This window comes from Zea mays, chromosome 10, assembly GCF_902167145.1.
Source record: "Zea mays cultivar B73 chromosome 10, Zm-B73-REFERENCE-NAM-5.0, whole genome shotgun sequence".
In the NCBI taxonomy this organism is placed as follows: domain Eukaryota; kingdom Viridiplantae; phylum Streptophyta; class Magnoliopsida; order Poales; family Poaceae; genus Zea; species Zea mays.
The window spans coordinates 129,700,516-129,723,110 of NC_050105.1; the positions used below are offsets into that span (position 1 = coordinate 129,700,516).

At 43.4% G+C, this 22,595-nt stretch overlaps 2 protein-coding genes across 2 annotated transcripts; one reads left to right on the top strand and one right to left on the bottom strand.

Annotated features, from left to right (window-relative positions):
• The first annotated feature begins 4,832 nt into the window (after nucleotides 1–4,832).
• On the top strand, nucleotides 4,833–6,647 carry LOC103642814 (inosine triphosphate pyrophosphatase). The gene is made up of 8 exons (XM_008665989.1): nucleotides 4,833–4,860; nucleotides 5,253–5,317; nucleotides 5,423–5,486; nucleotides 5,569–5,578; nucleotides 5,756–5,787; nucleotides 5,874–5,986; nucleotides 6,367–6,443; nucleotides 6,527–6,647. Exons 1-8 carry the CDS (start codon nucleotides 4,833–4,835, stop codon nucleotides 6,645–6,647), a joined length of 510 nt encoding a protein of 169 aa, XP_008664211.1.
• Nucleotides 6,648–6,943: 296 nt separating this feature from the next.
• LOC103642815 (shugoshin-1-like) lies at nucleotides 6,944–7,959 on the bottom strand. Its single transcript, XM_020545494.1, has 3 exons — nucleotides 7,833–7,959; nucleotides 7,257–7,326; nucleotides 6,944–7,178 (listed from the first exon to the last, which is right to left on the bottom strand). The coding sequence occupies exons 1-3, from the start codon at nucleotides 7,957–7,959 to the stop codon at nucleotides 6,944–6,946; spliced, it is 432 nt and encodes a 143-aa protein (XP_020401083.1).
• Between the last annotated feature and the right edge of the window lie 14,636 nt (nucleotides 7,960–22,595).

A 22,595-nucleotide genomic window follows, 5' to 3' on the forward strand; every position in this document is an offset into this window, starting at 1 on the left:
ATATTGAACCAGCTTCGGTGCCTGAGTTCACCGGAGAAACTGCTTCGGCCACCGAAGCTGAAAAGCCAACCAAACCAACCTTGCTGCCAGAAGTCGCAGAAATGGCCGAAGCGCCAACAAGGATAGAATTGGAAGAACCAAAGATTTTGTTACCAGAAACAAAAGAGATGGCCGAAGCGCCATCCACAGAAAAAATGGAAGAAGTGAAAAAGCCAACTGAGGAAAAAACATCAGAAGTTTTGAGTCCTGCAGTAAATATTGAGACAGTAAAAAATCAAAAGGTGCCAGCAGTGACTCCGAAAAGAAAAAGAATGGCTAATGTGCTAGATGTTCTGGAAACAATTAAATCTTCAAGCACACCTCCGAAGAAAACTGTTGCCATTCCCAAGGCGAAAACTGAAATTTCTGATATTAAAGTTCCAGAGCAAGAAACTGATGCCGAAGCTGGGTCCTCAGAGCCCACGAAGATAAAATCCTTGGAAACCGAGGAAGAAAAAATAACAGAGCCACCTTTTGTTGAAGAAATCAGTGTCATTGCCCCCGAAGCATCCCCCAAAGTCCTTGATTATATTGTTCGTCATGCTTCAGGGAAAAAATTATCAGAAAAAGAAAAACAAGAGGCCCAGCGCTACGCGCAAAAACTAAAGTATCCAAAGGGGGCGTTAATATTCAATGGCAGTGGAGAAGAAGACTTTTTGTATTGTCTTCCTGACAACAAGGAGATTTTTGTCTGTCGGGAGATGAGCAAGAGCTTCGGATTCCCAACACTAGAAGACGGGCTCTCGGTGCTGTCGAAGAACGATCTGGCCGACAGCCTAGCATATAATAGCTTAAAGGTGCAACAAATGGGATCTTTGTATTTTTTGTTGAGACCAAAAAAAATTTTCGTTTGCTTAAATCTAATGACGTACACATATTTTTCTTTGTAGGGCCTGATACTTAGCAATGCCCTCAGGGCCCAAAAAGATGTTGAAGACGAAGGGTGTGCTATAGCCCTGAGCAACCTTCGTTCCGAAGTAATTGAACTGAGGAACGAAGGTCTTGAAAAAGATAAAATATTGCATTCATTAATAAATAGAATAAAGGAAAACGAAGCTACTTTTAAAGGTCAAGCTGAAGCTCAGAAGCGCGAAATTGAAGATCTTCGAAAACAACTGGCCAGAGCCAAAGAAGAACGCATGCTTGAAGAAACGAAGCGAGAACTCAGCGATCAATGGGCAAATCATTTAGAGGGAACTGTTGAAGAGCTTCGTTCATCCAAGAAAAGATGTTATAACAAATCTATAGAGTGTGTCAAGAAGTTGAAAGCTAGCTTCGCCAGTGTCGGCGCATTCTCGAGCGAAGAAAACTTCACAAGGGGCAACCCCGAAGGCCCTATCGAATGGATCGATCACGAAGCTGAGGCTTTCGAGGAAATTTTAAACAGCCGCGGAGACATATGCGCTTTCTCGGGTGCCAGGGGAATTGCCACCGTCTTAGAGAAAAAGGGCTGCGAGCACGTAAAAATTTTAGCGCAATCTGAAGCTGGCTTGTCCTTCGAAGATGCAAGAGATCCTTCGGCCGAAGCTAGCATGGTAGGTGGAAAATTTTTCACCGACATTTGGGATAATGGTGGCCGAGAAATGGCCCGAGAAATTATTCGAAAAAGCGAAAAGGGCATTCACGATGCTAGAGAAGTGACTGAGGCTGCTGAAAAAAGCATAGAATCCGAAGGGCAAATAGGTACCAACTAATGGTTTTTATTGTGTTGTAATTTTCGATTTTAAACTTTGTTCACAATTTGTAATAGCAATGTAGCCGTATCCTGTCCTCCTTCAGATCCTACTAAAGCGCCTTCGGGGCCCCCTCCGAAAGGAGACGACGAAATTAAAAAGATGGCTGAAGCTATCATGGATGACGTTGTTAATCGGCTCCTGAACGAGGCTGCAGAAGTTGTTTTGAGAGAAGATTAAGTATTATTGTAAAAACTTCTGAAATGTAATATATTTTAACATTTTGTAACCCTGAATGTAATATACCGGTTTTTATTGTTCCATTCTTTACGATGCATGAAATTTTACACGTACCGTTTTTGAGTCTTTGACGAAAAAACACCTTCCCTTCTTTTCATGCTTCGTGAAGAAGAATTTTTCTTTGTCACAACAATATTCATAGTGTTCTGATGAATAATATCCAGGCTTCGTGAAGATATTTTCCGAAGCTACGCTTCCGAAGACTAATAATATCCAGGCTTCGTGACATCATGATTTTTCCCTTTTTCCAAAACATTCTTCTGCAGATCGATTCTGTGTCCGCCTCTTGTGCCATATGCAACATGATGTATGATGCTTATGCCATGCGAAATGATGCGATGATGTTATGTTATGTGAGGTAGTGTTTATTCCGAAGATACACACATCCCTGCAATAAAACACATAATCTTTCATAAGCCTCCCTTAGGAGCTTCTTCGCCTTTTACTTCAGCGGAATCAACGTTTATTTTTCGCTGTAAGCCTCCCTTAGGAGCTTCTTCGCCTTTTACTTTCAGCGGTATTCGCGTTGACTTTTCGCGCTTCGCCTTTTACTTAGGCGGTATCAGCGTTGACTTTTCGCTGTATGCTCTGCATTCCCTTTGGAACGACTTTGGAGCAGAAAACTTACACTGCGCTCGCTTTGGAACGGCTTTTTGTGACTTCGGCAAACTTACTCTGCGTTCCTTAGAACGACTTTTTGTTGCTTCGAAGGATTTTCGATAATTCGAAGGTCCTCTTCGTTATCACAGATCTTTAAACTTTTAAAAACTTAAGCCTGTGAAGAAAATATATTTTCCTTGTGGGAATCAACGAAACTATTTACATGAAACCTAAACAATGTCCTTTATTACACAGAAAATAAAACTGAATGAAAAAAGATTGCTATTAAGGTAGGATATTTGTCAATAGATGTGCTTTGACTCTGGCACAGTGCTGTTGACTGTGCGAGCTTCGGACTGTTCTCTGAGGTCCCTTTGATGTGGAGCATATTGGCTCCCTTCTGGCTGCTGGCCTTGTTGCAGCGGTGGTGGAGGCGGAGGCTGTTGCCAGGAAGCTTGAGGTTGACTCGCCGAAGCAACAGAAACTGCAGGGTGATTGCCTACATACTCTGGGATGTAAGGCGAATGATACGAAGCAGTGTGCATGATCTGCTTCGGCTGAGCCTGTTGTGCTGCCGCTTCGGCTATTTCCTTTTGCTTCTGGATGGTAACATGGCACATCCTGGTGGTATGACCTTTGTTCTCACCACAGAATAAGCAAAAGATTCTTCTTGGTTGATCGCCAAATCTTCCGCCGAAGCCCCTGGCGCCTCTGCCTCTCGGAGCTGGTGGTCGGAAGGAGCCTTGTTGTTGCCCCGAAGCCTGTGAGGAACACTGTGGCCTTTGCTGTTGGCTCCCTCTATCATCATTTTGGGTAGAGTTATGAATTGATCTAACGTGCCTCGGATAAAACCTCCCTCCGAAGCCCCTGGTCATTTCAGAAAACCTGAAAGCCTCCTCCCATCTTTGGCGAAAATCATTATCGGCCCGAATGTACTCGTCCATCTTCTGGAGTAGCTTCTCCAAAGTTTGAGGAGGCTTCCTAGCGAAGTACTGAGCTGACGGTCCTGGCCGAAGCCCCTTGATCATGGCCTCAATGACAATTTCGTTGGGAACTGTTGGTGCCTGTGCCCTCAAACGCAAGAACCTCCGGACGTACGCCTGAAGGTACTCTTCGTGATCCTGGGTGCACTGGAATAGAGCTTGAGCCGTGACCGGCTTCGTCTGGAACCCTTGGAAGCTAGTTAACAACAAGTCCTTCAGCTTTTGCCACGAAGTGATAGTTCCTGGTCGAAGGGAGGAGTACCAGGTTTGAGCAACACTCCTGACAGCCATAACAAAAGATTTGGCCATGACCGCAGCATTGCCACCATACGAAGATACTGTTGCTTCGTAGCTCATCAAAAACTGCTTCGGGTCTGAGTGGCCATCAAATATGGGAAGCTGAGGCGGCTTGTAGGACGGAGGCCAAGGTGTAGCCTGCAGCTCAGCGGACAGAGGAGAAGCATCATCAAAAACAAAATTCCCATGATGGAAATTGTCATACCAGTCATCTTCATTGAGGAAACCCTCCTGATGAAGGTCTTGGTGCTGAGGCCTTCGGTGTTGCTCATCCTGAGTAAGATGACGAACTTCCTCAGAAGCTTCGTCTATCTGCCTTTGTAGTTCAGCTAGCCTGGCCATCTTTTCCTTCTTCCTCTGCACCTGTTGGTGAAGCAATCCATGTCTCTGATTTCTTGGTCTATCTCATCCTCTGGTGGTGTCGGGCTAGCAGCCTTCCTTTTCTGGTTTCGAGCCTCCCGAAGAGAGACAGTCTCCTGATTATGGTCCAGCGGTTGAAGAGCTGCAGTGCCAGTTGCTGAAGCTTTCTTCGGCGCCATAGCGAAGGTTTATGATCGCCGAAGGTATTCAGAAAACTCAAAGAGTGGAAGTGAGTTCACCGGAGGTGGGCGCCAATGTTGGGGACTTGTTCTCAAATGCTATGAGTTAAGAACAAGGCAACATAGAAAATGTTAAACGGTAAAGTCCTTCGTCCTTCGAAGCATTATTCCCCTTAGGATGTAATGATTTTCGGACGAAGGTTATGAAGGGCGTACCTTCATAAATACACTATACATTGACGAAAGAGGAATTATAAGGAATATAAAGAATTACATAGACAATTACATATTGTCTATGTTTTATCTTTGCATTATTATTATGTAGAAACGGAAATAACATCGAATTACAAATGTACCTTCAGCTTGAAGGAGATAAGAGTACAAGCGTGACGCAAGAGCGAATGTCCAGTCCGCGTGAACAGTACGGGGGTACTGTTCACCTATTTATAGGCACAGGACACAGCCCATACAAAATTACATTTACGCCCTTTACATTTGATAATAATTTTATAGTAATCTATCGAGGTCTGAACAGCCTTTTCATCTTTAGGTCGGTTTCATTTTTTGCTACCACGCCGAAGCTTTTCTGCTCACACCTTCGGCGTTGTATCAACCTTCGTATTATTCTGGTCTTCTGTGATGCCGACTTGAGTCCGAAGATACCTGTTCACACATTATACTCCAGAAATACTGTTAAATCCTGTTTTTGAGGACCTTCGTAAGCCGAAGGCCCCCAACACATGTATTGCTATTATTTTCTTTCTTAACACAAAACTTAAGATCTCTTTGTACATATTGTCGGTGGAATTTGAATTAGGCAGTGCCTGAACTGCAAGGGGAGCCAGAGTACATATCCAAAGAGAAAGCACGAATCGTTGCATCTCAGGTACTTCCATGTTTCGGACTGCCCGCATATTGGGATATATATCCAATGAAGTAGCTTTTGGGTCTGGTACTCTGGTTAAAATCATCCATCATGATCTTCATATAGGTGAATGGGCCTGTACTGGTGGAGGACACATGCCTATGTTTTAATGCTCTCAAAGGCCTACCAGGTGATTTATTTGCGTTGTTCTTCTCATTGAGTTATTGTAAATCAGTTATGCAGAATTTGACATGCACATCTTTCTGCTGCAGGACCCTACATGTAAGTCCTTGTATTGCTCAAGCATTCTAACTGTACAGTTTTATCCCCAAGTCACACTTAATAAACATCCTTGACCAACATAACAGACTGCATCTTAATTCTTAATGTTGAAGTCTTCAATGCCATTACTAATGTATCTGTTGTTTATTTGGATATCTTGCATACATGAATGAACAGAAAGTGGTTTCTTGAGAAGATTGGGCATGAAGGTTATAGAGCCAACTGATTCTCGACTCTTGTGCTCTTGGTTATTTTATGTTTTGACTAAATAACCTCGTGCACCTTTTGTTTATAGGTTTAAATAATCTGTTAAAAGCTTATGAAGATAAATTAGCGTTCGCTATGTGCATCTTCTCTCTTGCTCTTGGACCTGGAGAGGAACCAATCACATTTGTTGGCAAAACTACGGTAACATGCCATTTTCTGTTTGTGGAGTTCTGAAGTCCGATGCAGCTGTGGATGAACTGATTTACTAAAATCCCTGCTACAGTGCTGCTGTTAGCAAACTGTATCTTGGGAGTATCTTTTACTAACTTAATTTTGTTTTAGTAGCAAACTAGTGGAACAATTCCGTAACATGTGTACAATTTTATCTATTGGAGCATAAAGAGAGAAACAATGAACCATTAGCTCTGTTAGATTGTTTAGCCTTGTTCCAAATTTTGTGCGCATGATTGCCTTGGTTACAGTAGGAGGAAGTATTTTGATTGTACCATACCACTTTGATGAATGCTGCAACATATTTATTTTTGGAATATCATGTTTTGAGACTGGTTCTCATTGTGCAGAGAAAGATCATGCCTGCTAGAGGCCCTAACGATTTTGGGTGGGATCCTGTGTTCCAGCCAGATGGTTTTGAACAAACGTGAGTATCGAACGCAATTTTCCTGACAGTTCCTACTTCTCCCGCATCCTTTCTTCACACTGATTGCATATCATGTAATGCAAATATGCTGAGATGCCCAAGTCAGTGAAGAACGAAATATCTCACAGAGGGAAAGCTCTTGCTCTAGTGAAAGAACACTTCACATCTGCTAGCTATACAGTTCAGAGCGACGACTCAACTTAAAGTTTGACTTGGATTCCTAGATGAATGAACTGTCATTCTGGAATGTAAAGTGAACTACTACTTTTAGTGCATACTTGTCTGGTGCCCTATTATACTTACGAGTTGCGACATTTCTTCACTGGATCAACACTAGAATCACAAACAGGATAAATGGATTACACAACACCCTTCACCAGTATCAATGCCGATAAGCCAAACGCACACAAGATTTTCACACGGAGAGATACTACACACTATCTGCATTTGAGTAGCTGCAGAATACACCAAAGAATTGTTGCCTAAAAACCCGACAATCTCTAGGGCCTCTTGAGTTTAACATGGAGAGGCATCTCCTTGTAGGTGGTGACTCGTTCCCTGGCCTGCCGCATCGGCCTTCCAAGAGATGATCTGCGCAAGAACGTGTGCCCATGCTTCTCACTGCCAGAAGCACTCTCTGGATCGATCTTGCAGCTGTCGATTGCGAGCTGGACGCCCTCTATCTCGAACAAGTCCTCCGCGCGGCTGCTTAACTCGGGTGTTCTCATGGACTTCCTGCAGAGGAAGGCCAATGATCTTAGCAAAACTCAACCGTCAAAACTTTAGCAGGGTTTTAAGCTTTTGAGTGTTTACCGTCTCTGAGAGGCATCCCTATCCCTATCCTTCGAAAGCACCGGTTTCGCCGATGTCGTAGGTCCTAGAGCTGAAAAACATTGGGCATTCGGTCAGGGATTCAGATGAAGTCGACACCAGGTCATGTGGGGGTAATTGGCTAACTGAGGATTGGGGATTATTATACCCGTGCTTACGTGACAATCTCCACATTTTTTGATGTTGTTTTATGAAAATTGGTACACTCTAAAAATACAGTTATATCTTTGTTTTCATTTAAGTTATAAATCAGAATGTTCTTTTGCTTTCACGTTAGAAATATTTGATTTCAACTAAGGTGGATTTGCCTTCATGTAACAACTGCCTTATATTGTAACTATTAGAAGCTTATATTCTTGAGTACATATTATTGTGTCAGTTATTTCTCAATGGAAAACTGAAATTCAGTTACAACATAAACATGTATATCAGTTTTTAGAGCGGATATTTAGTTACAACATGAACAAGGACCTACAGTTTTCAGAGCTAACATCAACGACACCAAAATTCATAACTGAATACAGGATTATTTCAATATTTCCTCTGTGTATGTTATACAAATTCTGTAACTCGGCGTCGCCTGCAACTCTTCTTCTAGGCATGCATTTGGAGACGAGGTGAGGCCCTCTAGCGGCACCGCGGCACACAAAGGTGGTGGTGCGTTGTGCCTAGCCAGTCGCGGCATGCTGTGCCTGTCCGATGACGGAGAGTTGTGCCCGCCCAGTCGCGACAAGCAGCGCCCGGACGGTGGCAGCGAGCGGCGCCAGGATGGTGGCAGCGAGCGACACACCCAAATGACAAGTGGATCCAGAAAGATGGTGGCTGACGGCGACGTGCCAGTGGCGGAGAGCTGCACTTTCCTGCTCGAATGGTGGCGGCGCTTCCCTACCAATTCGATAGGGAAAGGTAGAAGAAACACGCTGCTGGGCCAGGTAACACGCCCAGGGGGCTTCCTGTGAAATTTGCAGAGGCAAGTAAGAAGAGGTGGGAGGGTATTTTACAAAATAAACACTTACCGTTGGATGTATGATCTTTGTCACGTTTACCAACGGACACCAGATCAAGGAGTGCAAGCCCCAGTGTTGGCAGGTCTCCTCGCATACAAGGGTCTCTTTCTATTAGCGAGTGAGGTATCTCAGGACTCTCTGTGACTATCTTGTCACTGTTATACTGAACCATAATGTATCACATTCTTTTTGTTAGCACCCTTATGTACTCTAGGGTCACTTAGACCCATTGAATGGGTGGGTATATATAGAAGTAACTATGTATGTGCATGTGTGTTGCCATGGAGTTAAAATTAGTATAAAATATAGATATAGATTGACAAACATCACTATAATATGCATCCAAGTTTCACATCACTATGAAAAATGACAAGTAAATAGGAAATCAAATACTACCTCCATCCAAGTTTCACAAGCGTATATAAGTAATTTATGCATGGCTAGAATTATAAATGAATTACAAAACTTTATAACACATATTTTTATATAAGTTATCATGGTATTATATGTTCCCGTTGCAACGCACGGGCGCTCACCTATACTGTCTGAAACATCGAACCATCTTTAAGATTTCACAAACAAAACTTGGGAGACTCCAGCCATCCGAGCCCTTTCCATTTTCAAACCCCTCGGCCCTCGCCCTCCCTGTTCTTCCAGTTTCAACTTTCAACCGTCCCCTTTGGGAATCGAGCCGCGGGTCCCACCTTGTAACGAACTGATCAAGCCAATCGACTTGTCAGCAGTTCAACATCCTCGCTACAAGTAGCCGCCACCCTAATTTGGCCAGCCTTCCAAACGAGAACTACACAATCCAAGAGCGACGTGGGAGAGCGAGCAAGAAAGCAAGAGCAAGAGTGTGCGACCGAGAAAAGTCGACGCAAGAAGCAATACAGAGTCGGCGACCGGAGCGAAGGATCGATGGCCGTCTACTTCAGCAAGACCGCCTTCCTTGTCGTCGTCATCCTGGTCGCTTGTTCGATGAAACACTACTGCAGGCGGACTCGGACTCGGAGGAGGTGCTTCCGTCGTACTGGTTCGACCACTATTAGAAAAATTCTCAAAGCATGGGCGGATTCAGTTATCAACCGTCTTTGCTATTTTTAGTGGCGGTTTCTTAACAAAACCGCTACTAGAAATCATATTTTTAGACGCGGTTTTTTATGAAAACCGTCAGTAGAAATCCATAATTTCTAGTGACGGTTTTTTTAAGGAACCGCCTGTAGAAATCGATTTCTAGTGGCGTTTTCTTAAGGAACCGCCAATAGAAATCATTTTTATCCTTAATTTTTTGAGTTTTTCAAACGACCTCGTATGATGAAACCCTCAAAATAAAAGTTGTAGATCTCTAAAAGTTATAAAACTTTGTAGTTTACAACTTTTTTATTTGACATCATTTCGGCTCTCAAAAATTGTATCTAAATTTGTCAAATTTAAAATTCAAATTTTGGAAACAACCTCGGATGAAAAAAGTGTCAAAATGAAAGTTGTAGAACTTCAAAAATTATTCAAATTTGTAGTTGACAACTTTTCTATTTGAATGCTGCGACTTGTGACTTCGATAGAGACAGGCGAGTGGGGTGGGTGAGCCGAGGCCTCACCTAATAAAAATATTTTTTTTGCTATTTTTAAAACCCGTTTTATGTTTCCTGAAAACGATTTTTACTGGCGGTTTATTGTGCCGACCGCCAGTGAAAATCGATTTTCACTGGCGGTCCTCAGTTATCCGCCTGTAAAAATGATGATTTCTACTGGCCTCTAGCACTGGCGGTTACAAAAAACGTCACTGTAAATAGGTTTACGACCGCTACTATAGAGCTTCTCTGTACTAGTGGACGAAACACTACTGCAGGAGTCTCCATCGCAGTCGACCGGCGTGATCGAGCTTGGATGGGACGGAGTTGACGTGTCCTGGGGGGCGTTCTGGATCAGTTCTTGTTCTTCAAGGATTTTTTCGATGTTTGTGTCTCTGCATTTTTTGGAAATGATCGAGGGTAGTATGGCGATGCGTGTTAGACCAACTCCAGCAACGGCACCCTCCGTATCCGTATCCTAGGGAGCGTCCTTCGCGTTTGCGCAGGCGGAGCGCGGAGGCGTTTCCAGCAGGGACCGTATACGGCGCCGTACTCGGAGGAGGGAAGGGTGACCGTTTCCGTTGCCGCCAAAGGTCGGAAAACGGATCTCGGCCGAAGGTGACGGCGGCGAAGCTCGCTTCCTCGACGCGGTGGCACTGTCCATGTTCGACCGAGCTCCGGTGTGCTCCCCGTCTTCTCCATCATCGTCGTTCCGTTGCCGCCAAAGGTCTGAAAACGGATCTCGTCCGAAGGCGACGGCGGCGAAGCTCGCTTCCTCGACGCGGTGGTACTGTCCATGTTCGGCCGAGCTCCGGCGTGCTCCCCGTCTTCTCCATCGTCGCCGTTGAGGTACGGAACAAGTGGCGCTGGCCGGATCTAGCGTTGGTCGCTGTTTGGTCTCCCACAAATTACTGTTTGCAACTACACTTCAATCAAATTGATCCCAAGTCCAAATGCAGGGTTGCCCAACTAGCTTCGATTTGTGGGTCAACTCTTCCAACAACCGTGGACAAGAAATTTCACGAATTTGGTAATTGAACACAAGCGGTTTGCAGAGGTGAGGTTTTTAGGTTGCATGCACTGGGAGTGGGAACGATGCCCAACTGCTTGGCACGGTAGCTATCGAGGTCATTTCAAAAAACCCACAATTATCCTTGAACCAATAGCATCACATGACTTGTGGATATGGCATGCTTTTTTCGGATTGCCTGGGTCATGCAACGACATAAACGTGCTCCATCGATCACTGGTGTTCGATAGCTTAGCAAAAGGTGGTACTCCTCCCATCAGTTACATTGTCAATGGGACAGAATATACCATGGGCTATTATTTGTGTGATGACATTTACCCACCATGGACAACTTTAATTAGTGGAGTTGCCGGTGTTGTCAGCAACAAGCAATGTTTGTTCACAGTCAAGCAAGCTGAGTATCGGAAAGACGTTGAACGGTGCTTCGGTGTTTTGCAAGGACAATATGCAATAATCAAAGGACCGGCACGTATGTGGGATCAGGAGGACTTGAGGTACATTGTAGACTGTGTGGTCATATTGCATAACATGGCTGTCAAGTTTGAATCAAATCTACAACAACTTGTTGGGACAGACTATGAAGCATCCACGAGGATGCACCTGTCGTCGACAAGAGATGTGTCGGAAATTGCCGAGTTGATCGAAGGGCATAACAAAATCAGATGCGAATACACTAATGGGCGGCTCAAGAAAGATTTGATAGAGCATGTGTGGAATCGTCAAGGTGAAATTTGAAGGTAGGTCGCTATGTTGTATGCACAAACGATCTTTATGTTTTTGCATACTGAATTTGCTGTGATTTTCAGGCAAAGGGACGGCGACGACCTTGCAGTTATTTTGTAGCAGTTCCAAAGGATGGCAGCAGTTATTTTGTAGTGTCTTCTGCCTTTTCAATGTACTGCAAACAAGTATTTCTTGTGCATGCCTTCAAACATCTGTAGTGCATCTTTTACCTGTAAGTTTAGATTGATTAAACCCACCGTTGTTTACATGGTAACTAACATGTTTGAAAAGGATACGAATTCGTATACCTTGTCGTCTTCCCTTTTGCCACTTTGCTTCAACCTTATCACTTTGTCGTACGCAGCACAAAACTTCATAGTGTCCCTTTGAATGTCGCTCCACCTGTGCTCCAAGGAGTGTTGTGTCCTAGCATTAGCTGTCTTCTTGTGTTCATTGTAGTAGTCGCTGATGTGACGCCAATAAGCCTCTCCTAACTGATTCGTTCCAATTGCAGGATCTTTGGACACGTTCATGTAGGCAGATACCAGTATCTCGTCCTCGGCCTGAGTGTAGTTTCCAAGCCTCCGAGTTGTTGCTTTCTTGAGCTTAGGGTCAGTTGCAGTTGGAGTTGAGTGCTGGCTGTCTTCCATGTTCATGCTCTTAGTAAAGGCAAAGTTCATGTTGCCTTCGTCATCGATTTCTGTTAAATCTATGCCTTCTGTGTATGTGCATGGCACATAGTCTCCAGGGGCTTGTGAAGGTTGGCCGTAGTTGTAGTTCTCCATTCTTCGGCTGTCATGGCAATTTATAGAAGAATTGTAATTGAAGGAAGCAAGACGAAATAAATATAATACCAAATGACTGGATACAGTATAACACATAGTCTGAACAACACACATGAAACAGTTTTACAATACCAGATGAACCATAATTTATTACAGTCACCAAACCCTACAACACCGAACAAACTTGTGCATACCAGTACTACAACCCTAGAGTGAAACCTACGATACTCATATCGTGTTGTTTAGGACTAAACATCAACAACCCCTTGACTGGTCGCTATCATACTCAATTCCAAAAGATTTTTTCCAATATGTCGGCTTGAGTAAGGAGATCTGGGCTTGGAAGTTCCTCCAAATCATCTGCAGCCTCATCATCTTCAGCATATTGCAGGGCTTCATCTTGAATAATTTTAGCCCTCTTGGAGTCAGCATACTTTTTGATGGACAGAGCACACTTCTCAAGCATGTCGCATACATCTCCAATTTGAAACGAAGTGGTCTTAAGTGTGTACACTGATTTCGGTTCACTAGTATCCACAACCCCATCAGTCACTAGACTACGAATGATGTCGACATGTGTCTCGATGACTCGAACTAAGCTCTCAACCATGTCAAGTGGCTCTTTTTCCATCTCTGAAACTGAAAATGACCAAGGAGATATGGTCAGTTTTTGTTCGACGATGGAAGTATTGACAGCCTAGGATATTGACTACGCGTCCATGAACAAAATATGCATGACAGCCTAGGATATTGAGTGGGGTCACTACAACTCATATAACCTCGTTTGTGCAAAATGCGGCCAAAAATGTGGGTACATGGACAAATCAATTGAACAACGAAAAGCACAACATGACCAGACCTGCCACAAATTAGAACCGCTAGCATCTACATACCCTAGAACCAATATTTGCGCAACATAACCCTAGAACCACACAGATCGAAACAGTCGTTCAGGTTCTATGCCCAATATTCGCAGACCACAAATCATAGAACCACACAGATCGAACAAATGAAGCAACTAAAACCTAATAGAAACCACAACGAAGTTCGGATCTGGACGGCGTACCGAGGGCTCGAAGGGCCAATCGCCGACGAGGAGCAAGCACTACCCGGAGACGTCGACCGCCGCCGCTTCCCTCTCCGCTCCAGCTCGTTTGCAAAGCGACGGTTGAAGTGCCAGGGAGAGAGAGGACGCGAGAAAAGGGAGCGAGCACCGGCGCCGCGTGTTCTCCGCGCCCTGACACGGAGTCCCCTGGCCGCGTATTTTACGGAAGCGTGCCCGTATACGGGGCATTGCTGGAGTTGGTCTTACCAGATAGCCTGGATTAGTTCTTGAAAGACTATCGTCGTTTTGATTCTGGCATTCGCTTTCTTCGAAATGATCGAGCTTAGGCGTTCCTGATCTTTTGTTTAGATTCATGTTCAGCTATGACGAACTGAATTTCTTGATGCCAAGAAATGATGACTTGTTAGTCCTTGGATCAGTTACAATGTTCTGAGTTCTGACTGAAGCCAAAAGATCCTTGGTTAATTGCTCTTTCAATTGCTTTGTGCCTTAATGTGAAAATGATTCTTAGTATCTGTTCGCAGCATTGTTTGGTAATTCATTGCAATTATGTTTGATATTAGTTGCTTTATCTGCTAGTCCTTTTGTTGAACCCTAAACCTGATCAGTTACAATGTTCTGAGTTCTGACTGAAGCCAAGAGATCCTTGGTTAATTGCTCTTTCAATTGCTTTGTGCCTTAACGTGAAAATGATTCTTAGTATCTGTTCGCAGCATTCTTTGGTAATTCATTGCAATTGTGTTTGATATTAGTTGCTTTATCTGTTAGTCCTTTTGTTGAACCCTAAACCTGTAGCTGTAGCCTGTAGGTAGATGGTGAAGTATGTCAAGGCTCGAGACTGAAAAAGTTTGTCTACCGCGAAACTTGTCTGTTGGATGAAAGCTTTGATTCATGCTTATAGTCTGAACTCTGAACCGGCTTATGATCTGAACTTTGAGCCGTATTAAAGATTGGGGATCTGAAAATCAACCGCACAACATATATATCTGGGTTTTGCTTCTTTCTTTGTTTTACTTTTTAACTGTTTTTTAGTGAATATGGTTGTAATTTCAAGCATTCCCCTTTGTGAATTAGGATTTGATTTGAGGTAGTAGATGTTGGGGACTTGTTCTCAACCGCTATGAATCAAGAACAAGGCAACATAAAATATTAAATGACAATGACCTTCGTCCAATGAAGCATTATTCCCTCGGGAATAATGCACTCTAGACGAAGGCGAACGACAATACGATTACGAAGGTTGAGTCTTCGTAATAGTACGTTGTTAAATTGTACGAAATAACATAAAATATAGAGCATCAAAAGTAAATGAATCATATTATATTCATTCAATATATTTAAGTATTGGATACAATTATACCTCTGCCTTGACAAAGGTTGGTTCTCAAAATGATGAGATGATGAAAAACCCGAATCCCAAAAGTGTGAACAGTAGAGGAGTACTGTTCACTATTTATAGGCACAGGACACAGCCTGTGAGAATTTACAACCATGCCCTTCATGAAAGTCTACAATAACGACTCAAACGCTTATGGACTAAAAGGTCTTTCTACTTTTAAGTCGGTTCATAATTCTGAAGCTTTATGAAGATCAAGCTTCGGTCATCGCACGCGGACAGCTTCAGCTGAAGCTGCTTCTTCCTTCAAGACCTTCGGCGCGACGAAGCATAGTCCCAACAGTAGCCCCTTTCGCGGCGCTAGATCGTTTTTCGTAACGAGCTTGATCCGTGAAAAGAAAAAGTCTCTTAAGCTTCGGGAAGCCGAAGGTCCAAAAAACACCTTCCCTGAGCTCGTTGCCGAGAAACGATTCAGTTTCCGAGCGCGTAGCGGTCCCACCTTGCAGAGTTACTGTTTGGTCTCTGCGGTCCACCGCGCAGCGAGTGCAAGCGGCTGTCCGCCTGGTGTAAAAATCCTGGCGCTTCGCCTTCTTACCTGCAGTACTATATAAACAGACGAGTAGGTGTGAAGTTACCACAGCATTCATTGCTATTTGCACTGTTTTGCTGCCAAAATTTTTAACCATAGCCGAAGCTTGACTCTCGGAATCGAACGAAGCTCCAGCTTAAAGCCTGCTTCGTCAGAAGAAGAAACTTCGGAAGAAAAAGTATTTAAATCCCACAAATTCAGAATTAAATGGCCAGAGTGCGTTCTACCGCTAGGGTTGAGCGTGAGGGAGGCGAAGCTGAAGGCTCGGAGACTGTTCCCATCTCCGAAGCAATGCAGCGATCCGGACTGGTAACTTCGGAAGAAATCCCCACTGTTGAAGCAGAACAAGCAACTGCCGAAGCAGAAGAAGAGAACATTGAAGAAACTGATCCCGAAGATGATTATCGTATTGCCATGCCGAGTAAACCCAGTCACTTGGACTTCGGAAAGTCGACTGTTTCAAAAGCTGATCTCTCCAAGATGGTAAAGTCGGGCTATTTCAGTGAAAATCAGAAGAAGCTGCTTCGCTTCGGGGGGGAAGAAACTACCCCGAAGCCAGAGAAAGATGAAATAGTTATTTTCAAGAGCTTTCTAAAGGCTGGGTTGAGATTCCCCCTGAATGGGATTATTGCAGAAATATTGAATAGGTTTGGAATCTACTTTCATCAGCTGACTCCTAACGCTATCGTTAGGCTCAATGTTTATATCTGGGCCCTCCGAAGCCAAACGGTGGAACCGTTTGCGGACAGCTTTTGCCGAGTTCACGAGCTACACTATCAGACGAAGGCTAGAAAAGATGGATTGCATGACAATTTTGGTTGCTATAATTTTGCTTATCGGAAAACCACAAAGTTTCCTGTAATCAGCTACCGAAGCAAATGGACAGCAGGCTGGAAGTCGGAGTGGTTCTATGTCAAGGTTGATGATGACAAGGAGAAGTTTGTGCAAAGTCCACTTGAACTAATCTTCGGAGAAACCCGACCTCGTTGCAACATGACACCAGAAGGTCCAACCCAACAAGCGTTAGATGAGTTCAGAATTATTTCAGAGCATATCAGTACAAGAGACCTGGTGCAGGAGTTTTTGGCTTTCAGGGTTTTTCCTAGTTTAAAAGAATGGAAAATGCCGAAGCTAGAGGGGGAGAAAAGAGAAGGAGAACTTGTGCGATTACCTTACTATTTCAAGTTCAAGAAATACTTTAAAACACCTTGCCAAGAGTGGCTTGATACAATTGAAGTAATGTGCAATGAAATACTCGGCAATTACTCCAAAAAAGAAGATCAGTTGATGACTGCGGCCTTCGGCACCCGTCCGAAGCGAAGATTGAACCGAGTGCTGGATGCCTTGGGTTTTGAATACCCTGACTACGAAAATCTGAATAAAAGTGTCGAAGGCCGGAAAAGAAAAAGGGTAGCCGAAGCTTCAGATAAAGATGAGAAGGAACCAGCAAAAAAGAAGAATATTCCGAAGAAAAAGAAAGTATTATCTCCGAAGCAAAAGATATCCGACAAAGAGGAGACCCCCGCATCACCCTCTGCCACTGACGTGGAAGAGATTTTGAAGGTAATGACTGAATCCCTGCCTATGAAGCTAAGTCCATTGGGGCCTCAACTGACGAAGTTTTTTCAGAAGGAAAAGGAGCCCGAACAAACGAAGAAATCAACTAAAACTAAAAGACAAAGAATCATCGCAGTGACAGAAGTCATTGACAAGACACCACCGAGAGCTTCGGCTCAGAAGATACCAGAGGCTGAAGGACTAACAAATATTGAAGTTGCGCCTTCGGAGATGGCAGCTACCGAAGCTGCTTCAACCGAAGATTTGAACTTGGAAAGCACAATTGAGCATATCGATAAAATTCTGCTAGACATGGCCACAGAAGAAGCTACTACTGCCGCCGAAGAGGCCATGGCCGCAGCTTCTGGGAAAGAAAAGGAAATTGCTGACGAAGCTTCAGAGGACGAAGCCTTCATGTTCCAAAATTTAATTGGACAAGAATTGTCAGAGGCCGAAATGGAAGAGCTTAAAGAATATGCCAAATCTTGCGGTTATAAGCCAGGAGCACTCCTCTTCGGGGGAATTGACGATGAAAAATTGAACTGTATCCGAGACCAAACTGGAGCTAAGATCATCGGTACTCTATCAAAGAGTATCGGTTTTCCGAAGCTGGAAACAGACATCAGCCGCTACCGACGACAACATATCGTTGGTAGTTTATTTTATTCTAATTTCAAGGTAAACTACTTTTCCCTTGACTTTTATTGTTTTTAATGATGAAGACATGCCTAATGAAGATTGTTTACTTGCAGAGTATGCTGCTGAGCAAGGCCTTGAAAATGCAGCAAGATTTAGAAGACAAAAAACACGAAGTTATAATTGAAAGCTTAGAGAGCAAAATAAAAGAGCAATCAGCTATTGTTGAAAAGAAAGACTTCGAGCTTCGGACAACTGAAGGTTTATTGGCAGAAGCCGAAGCTAAAGTAGCAGAATTGAATTCGAAGCTTCTCTGTCAATCTGAACAATTTGAACAGGAAAAACAAGAGCTTAGTGTGAAACTTGAAGCCGAAGTTCAACAAAATTCAGATTTGAAAAAATTATTGGCAAACCTTCAAGAAAAATGTTTGGAATTTAGCAACAAATGCATTCAACGACTGAGAAAAATTTTCCATTCAGTTGGAGCTAGCAGTGAAAAATTCACCCCGTCAGCTGAAGATTTACCAAAGATCTTTGAACATATCGAAGGTGAAATTGATGAGCTTGACGAAGTTATAGCTGGGCACGGTGACTTCTGCGCCTGGGTAGCTTCTCGGGGCACTGCTGCAGCTTTCCTAAAAGCTGGCTGCGATCATGGAAAGATTGTCAATAGGCCCAATTTCACTTTATCACCATCAATTCTAGATGACATTCCTGATCTCGCCCGAAGCATCTCTAATAGATTTGTAAAAATGATATGGACAAAAGGCGGGCGAGAAAAGGCTGGAGACGAAGCTCGGAGTCACCTTGAACCAGTAAGAAATCATACCTTGTGCTTACCTTTTCCTTCAAGCTTGGTTTTGACCCTCAACAACTTAATTTATGTAGGATGACGAAGCTGAGACCGATGTTTAAAAAGCATGACGCCGAAGCTGAGGCCCCATGAAGATCAATAGGAGTAGACTGTAGACAGACTTAAGAAACTTTTGAGATAACTTTTGTAAATATGACTAAACTTGTTTTAATGAATTCTGTTCATACCTTGTAATATGCTTTTACCCTTGCATTAATGTATTAGAGGTGCTTTGATGTGGACGAAATTATCTTTTTGAGCCGAAGGCGAAAAAAAACACCTTCCCTTCTTTTCGTACACATCGAAGCATAAAAAACAACTTTTCCGAAGCTCTTCTTTTCGTACACAACGAAGTACAAAAGACAGTTTTTCCTTTTTGCCGAAGCAACCACTTATGCTATGATGATGGTTATCCTATATATGCCTAGATGAATGTTTATGAATGCAAATGTTATGATGTAATATGATGTGCAAATGAATGTCCAAACACATATACGAAGCTATAATCACAACTGTTATTTCCTTAGAAACAATCACATATCAGCGTTGACTTTTCGCTGTAAGCTCTGCATTCCCTTAGGAACGACTTTGGAGCTTTTTCCCTGTTTCTTTTCGGCACTCGATGGTGCGTTCTCAGCTTTTACATTTACATCTTTGGGGGATTTTTCGCTTTTAGAGCTAAAAAAGGAAATTACATGTGATGGCCCCATTAAAAACCTTTCTCCCCCTTCAGAAAGGAAAAGGGTGCCATGAAAGAAGAAATAAAAAATATAAAAAATTACATCAAATTATACATAATATCGCCGAAGCTCATCCGCATTCCAGGATCTAGGAATGTCGTTGCCGTCCATATCCTTCAATCTGTATGAACCGGGTCTTGACGAAGATACTACCAAAAAAGGTCCCTCCCATTTCAACTGCAGCTTGCCCACTGTATCTGGGTTAGCCACTCTCCGAAGCACCAAATGTCCTGGCTCAATATTCTTCAGCCGAACCTTTCTATCACGCCATTTGATTGTTTCGGCTTGATATTTATTGATGTTCTCCACAGCTTGAAGTCTGATCCCTTCTATAGCATCTTTTTCAACAGAATGATTAGCTTCAGGATCTGACTCTGCCGAAGCTACTACTCTTATCGATCCAGTTTTAGCTTCCTCCGGAGTTATTGCTTCGTCACCAAACAATAATTTGAATGGGGTAAAGCCTGTTGACCTTGATGTTGTCGTATTGTGGCTCCATACCACTTTGATTAATTGATCTGGCCACTTTCCCCTGGGTTGGTTGAAGATTAACTTCATTATTCCTGTCATTATGATGCCATTGGCTCTTTCAACGAGTCCATTTGACTCCGGATGCCTGACTGATGCAAAATGGATCTTCGTGCCGATTTGATCACAGAATTCTCTGAAAGCTTCGGAGTCGAACTGTGTTCCATTATCTACAGTGATGGCCTTTGGTACTCCGAAACGACAAACAATATTCTGCCAGAAAAACTTTTGAATGGTGGCCGAAGTTATTGTGGCTAAAGGCTTTGCCTCAATCCATTTAGAAAAATATTCCACAGCCACTACAACATATCTTAAGTTTCCTTGGGCCGGTGGTAACGGACCTAACAAATCAAGACCCCACCTTTGCAATGGCCAGATGGGTTGTATCAGCTGAGTTAGAGACGAAGGTTGTTTTTGATCTCTTGCACATTTCTGACAACCTTCGCACTTTTGAACTAATTCCGCTGCATCCGAAGCTGCCTTCGGCCAATAAAACCCTTGACGAAAAACTTTTCCAAGTAACTGCCTAGATCCAATGTGAGATCCACACAAGCCTGCATGTATTTCTTTCATCAACTCTATGCCTTCAGCTCTGGATAAACACTTGAGTAGTGGAGCACAAACTCCATGCTTGTACAAATCCCCTTCTATCATGACATATGGACGAGCTCTTGCCTCTATCCTCATGTTATAAGTTTCGTCATCTGAAAGGAAATTACCCTGAAGGTAAGAGATGATCTCAATTCTCCAGTCTTCACTATAAACAGGAGATATATTGAGGACTGCTCTTTCAAGAAGTTCCACTGAAGGTGCTTTTATTGTTTCGAAGAACACATCCGAAGGTAAGGGCAGCCCCTGTGCTGCTGACTTAGCTAGCAAATCAGCATACTCATTTTGTCCTCGAGGGATGTTTTTGACAGAAAATCCTTCGAAGGAAGCTTCGATTCTTCGGACTGTGTCTAGATATTTTTCAAGCTTCGGATCTTTAGCCTTGCAACTTTTGTCAACATGACCCGAAACAACCTGGGAATCAGTTTTAAGAATGGCCCTTCTGATTCCCATTGCTTTTAATTTCCGAAGGCCCAAAAGCAGGGCTTCGTACTCAGTAATATTGTTTGTACAACTAAAATCGAGTCTCGCCGCATAACAAGTTTTGACTTTGGATGGTGAGACCAACACAGCGGCTGCTCCCGCTCCGAAGGTTCCCCAAGACCCATCGCAAAACACTGTCCATACTTCGGCATCTTTATTTGTTTCTTCATCCTGAGCCCCTGGCGTCCAATCGGCAATGAAATCTGCCAACGCTTGAGACTGGATCGAGGATCTATGCACATAATCAATGCAAAATTCATTGAGCTCTGCAGCCCATTTTCCAATCCGTCCAGTAGCTTCTCTATTTCTCATAATATCCTTCAACGGCTGCGAAGAAGGAACAATAATATTGTATGCTTGAAAATAATGACGAAGCTTCCTGGATGCCATCAAAACAGCATACAATACCTTCTCCAATTCTGTATAGTTTTTCTTTGATACACTAAGAACTTCAGATACAAAATACACTGGAACCTGTTTCTTGACTTGGCCATCAAGCTTCTCCTGGACAAGTGCTGCACTTACCGCTGAGTGCGAAGCTGCCACATATAACAACAAAGGAGCCCCTGGCATTGGTGGAGTTAATGTTGTTAAATCTATCAAATATTGCTTCAGTTCCTCGAAGGCTTTTTGTTGGCTTGGTCCCCATTGAAAGACTTCGGCTGATTTCAGCACTTCGAAGAATGGTAAATTTCTCTCTGCCGATCTGGATATGAATCTATTGAGAGATGCCAGCCTCCCTGTCAATCTTTAGGCCCCCCTTTTTTGTAGTTGGTGGCTCCATCCGAAGTATAGCTTCAATTTTACTTGGATTAGCTTCAATTCCCTTTGTTGAAACCAAGCATCCAAGAAATTTTCCCTTCTTTACTCCGAAGACACATTTTTCTGGATTCAACTTTAGACCAGCTTGTCTAAAACTGGCGAAGGTCTCCTGCAAATCAGCAATGTGATTTTCCTGTTTCGTGCTTTTTACAATGATATCATCAACATAAGTTAGCACATTTCTGCCTATCTGAGACTGGAGAACCTTCGCAGTCATTCTGCTGAAACTTCCTCCAGCGTTCTTGAGCCCCTCAGGCATCCGAAGGTAACAATATGTTCCACTAGGGGTTATGAAACTGGTCTTCGGCTCATCCTCCTTCTTCATCCAAATTTGATGATAGCCTGAATAACAATCGAGGAGACTCATAAGCTCTGACGAAGCTGCTGCATCAACTAAGGAGTCTATCCTTGACAATGGGAATTCGTCCTTCGAACAAGCCTTGTTGAGATCCGTAAAATCGATACACATTCGCCATTTGCCATTGGCCTTTTTCACCATAACAGTGTTAGCTAGCCATTCTGGGTACTTTACTTCTCTGATAACTCCTGCACTGAGGAGTCTTTTGACTTCATTCCGAGCACCTTCGGCCTTGTCATCAGACATTTTCCGAAGCCTCTGCTTTCTGGGTCTGAAGGACGGGTCAACATTGAGCGAGTGTTCAATAACATCCCTGTTAACTCCGCAAAGATCATTAGCTGACCATGCAAACACATCTTTGTTGTTGAACAAAAACCTTATCAAGGTTCTCTCCTGTTCTTCGGATAACTGAGAGCCCAACAGCACCTTCTGCTCTGCTATGTCCTCACATAAGAGCATGGGCTTCGGCTGATCTGCTGAAACTGCTTTCTCCCTTCTGAATTTGTACTGTTCACAAGCTTCAGCTCCATCTATGTTATGGATTGCTTTTGAGTCAGTCCAATTTCCCTCGGCCTTTCTGGCAGCTTCTTGACTTCCATGAATAGCAATGGGTCCTTGATCCGAAGGT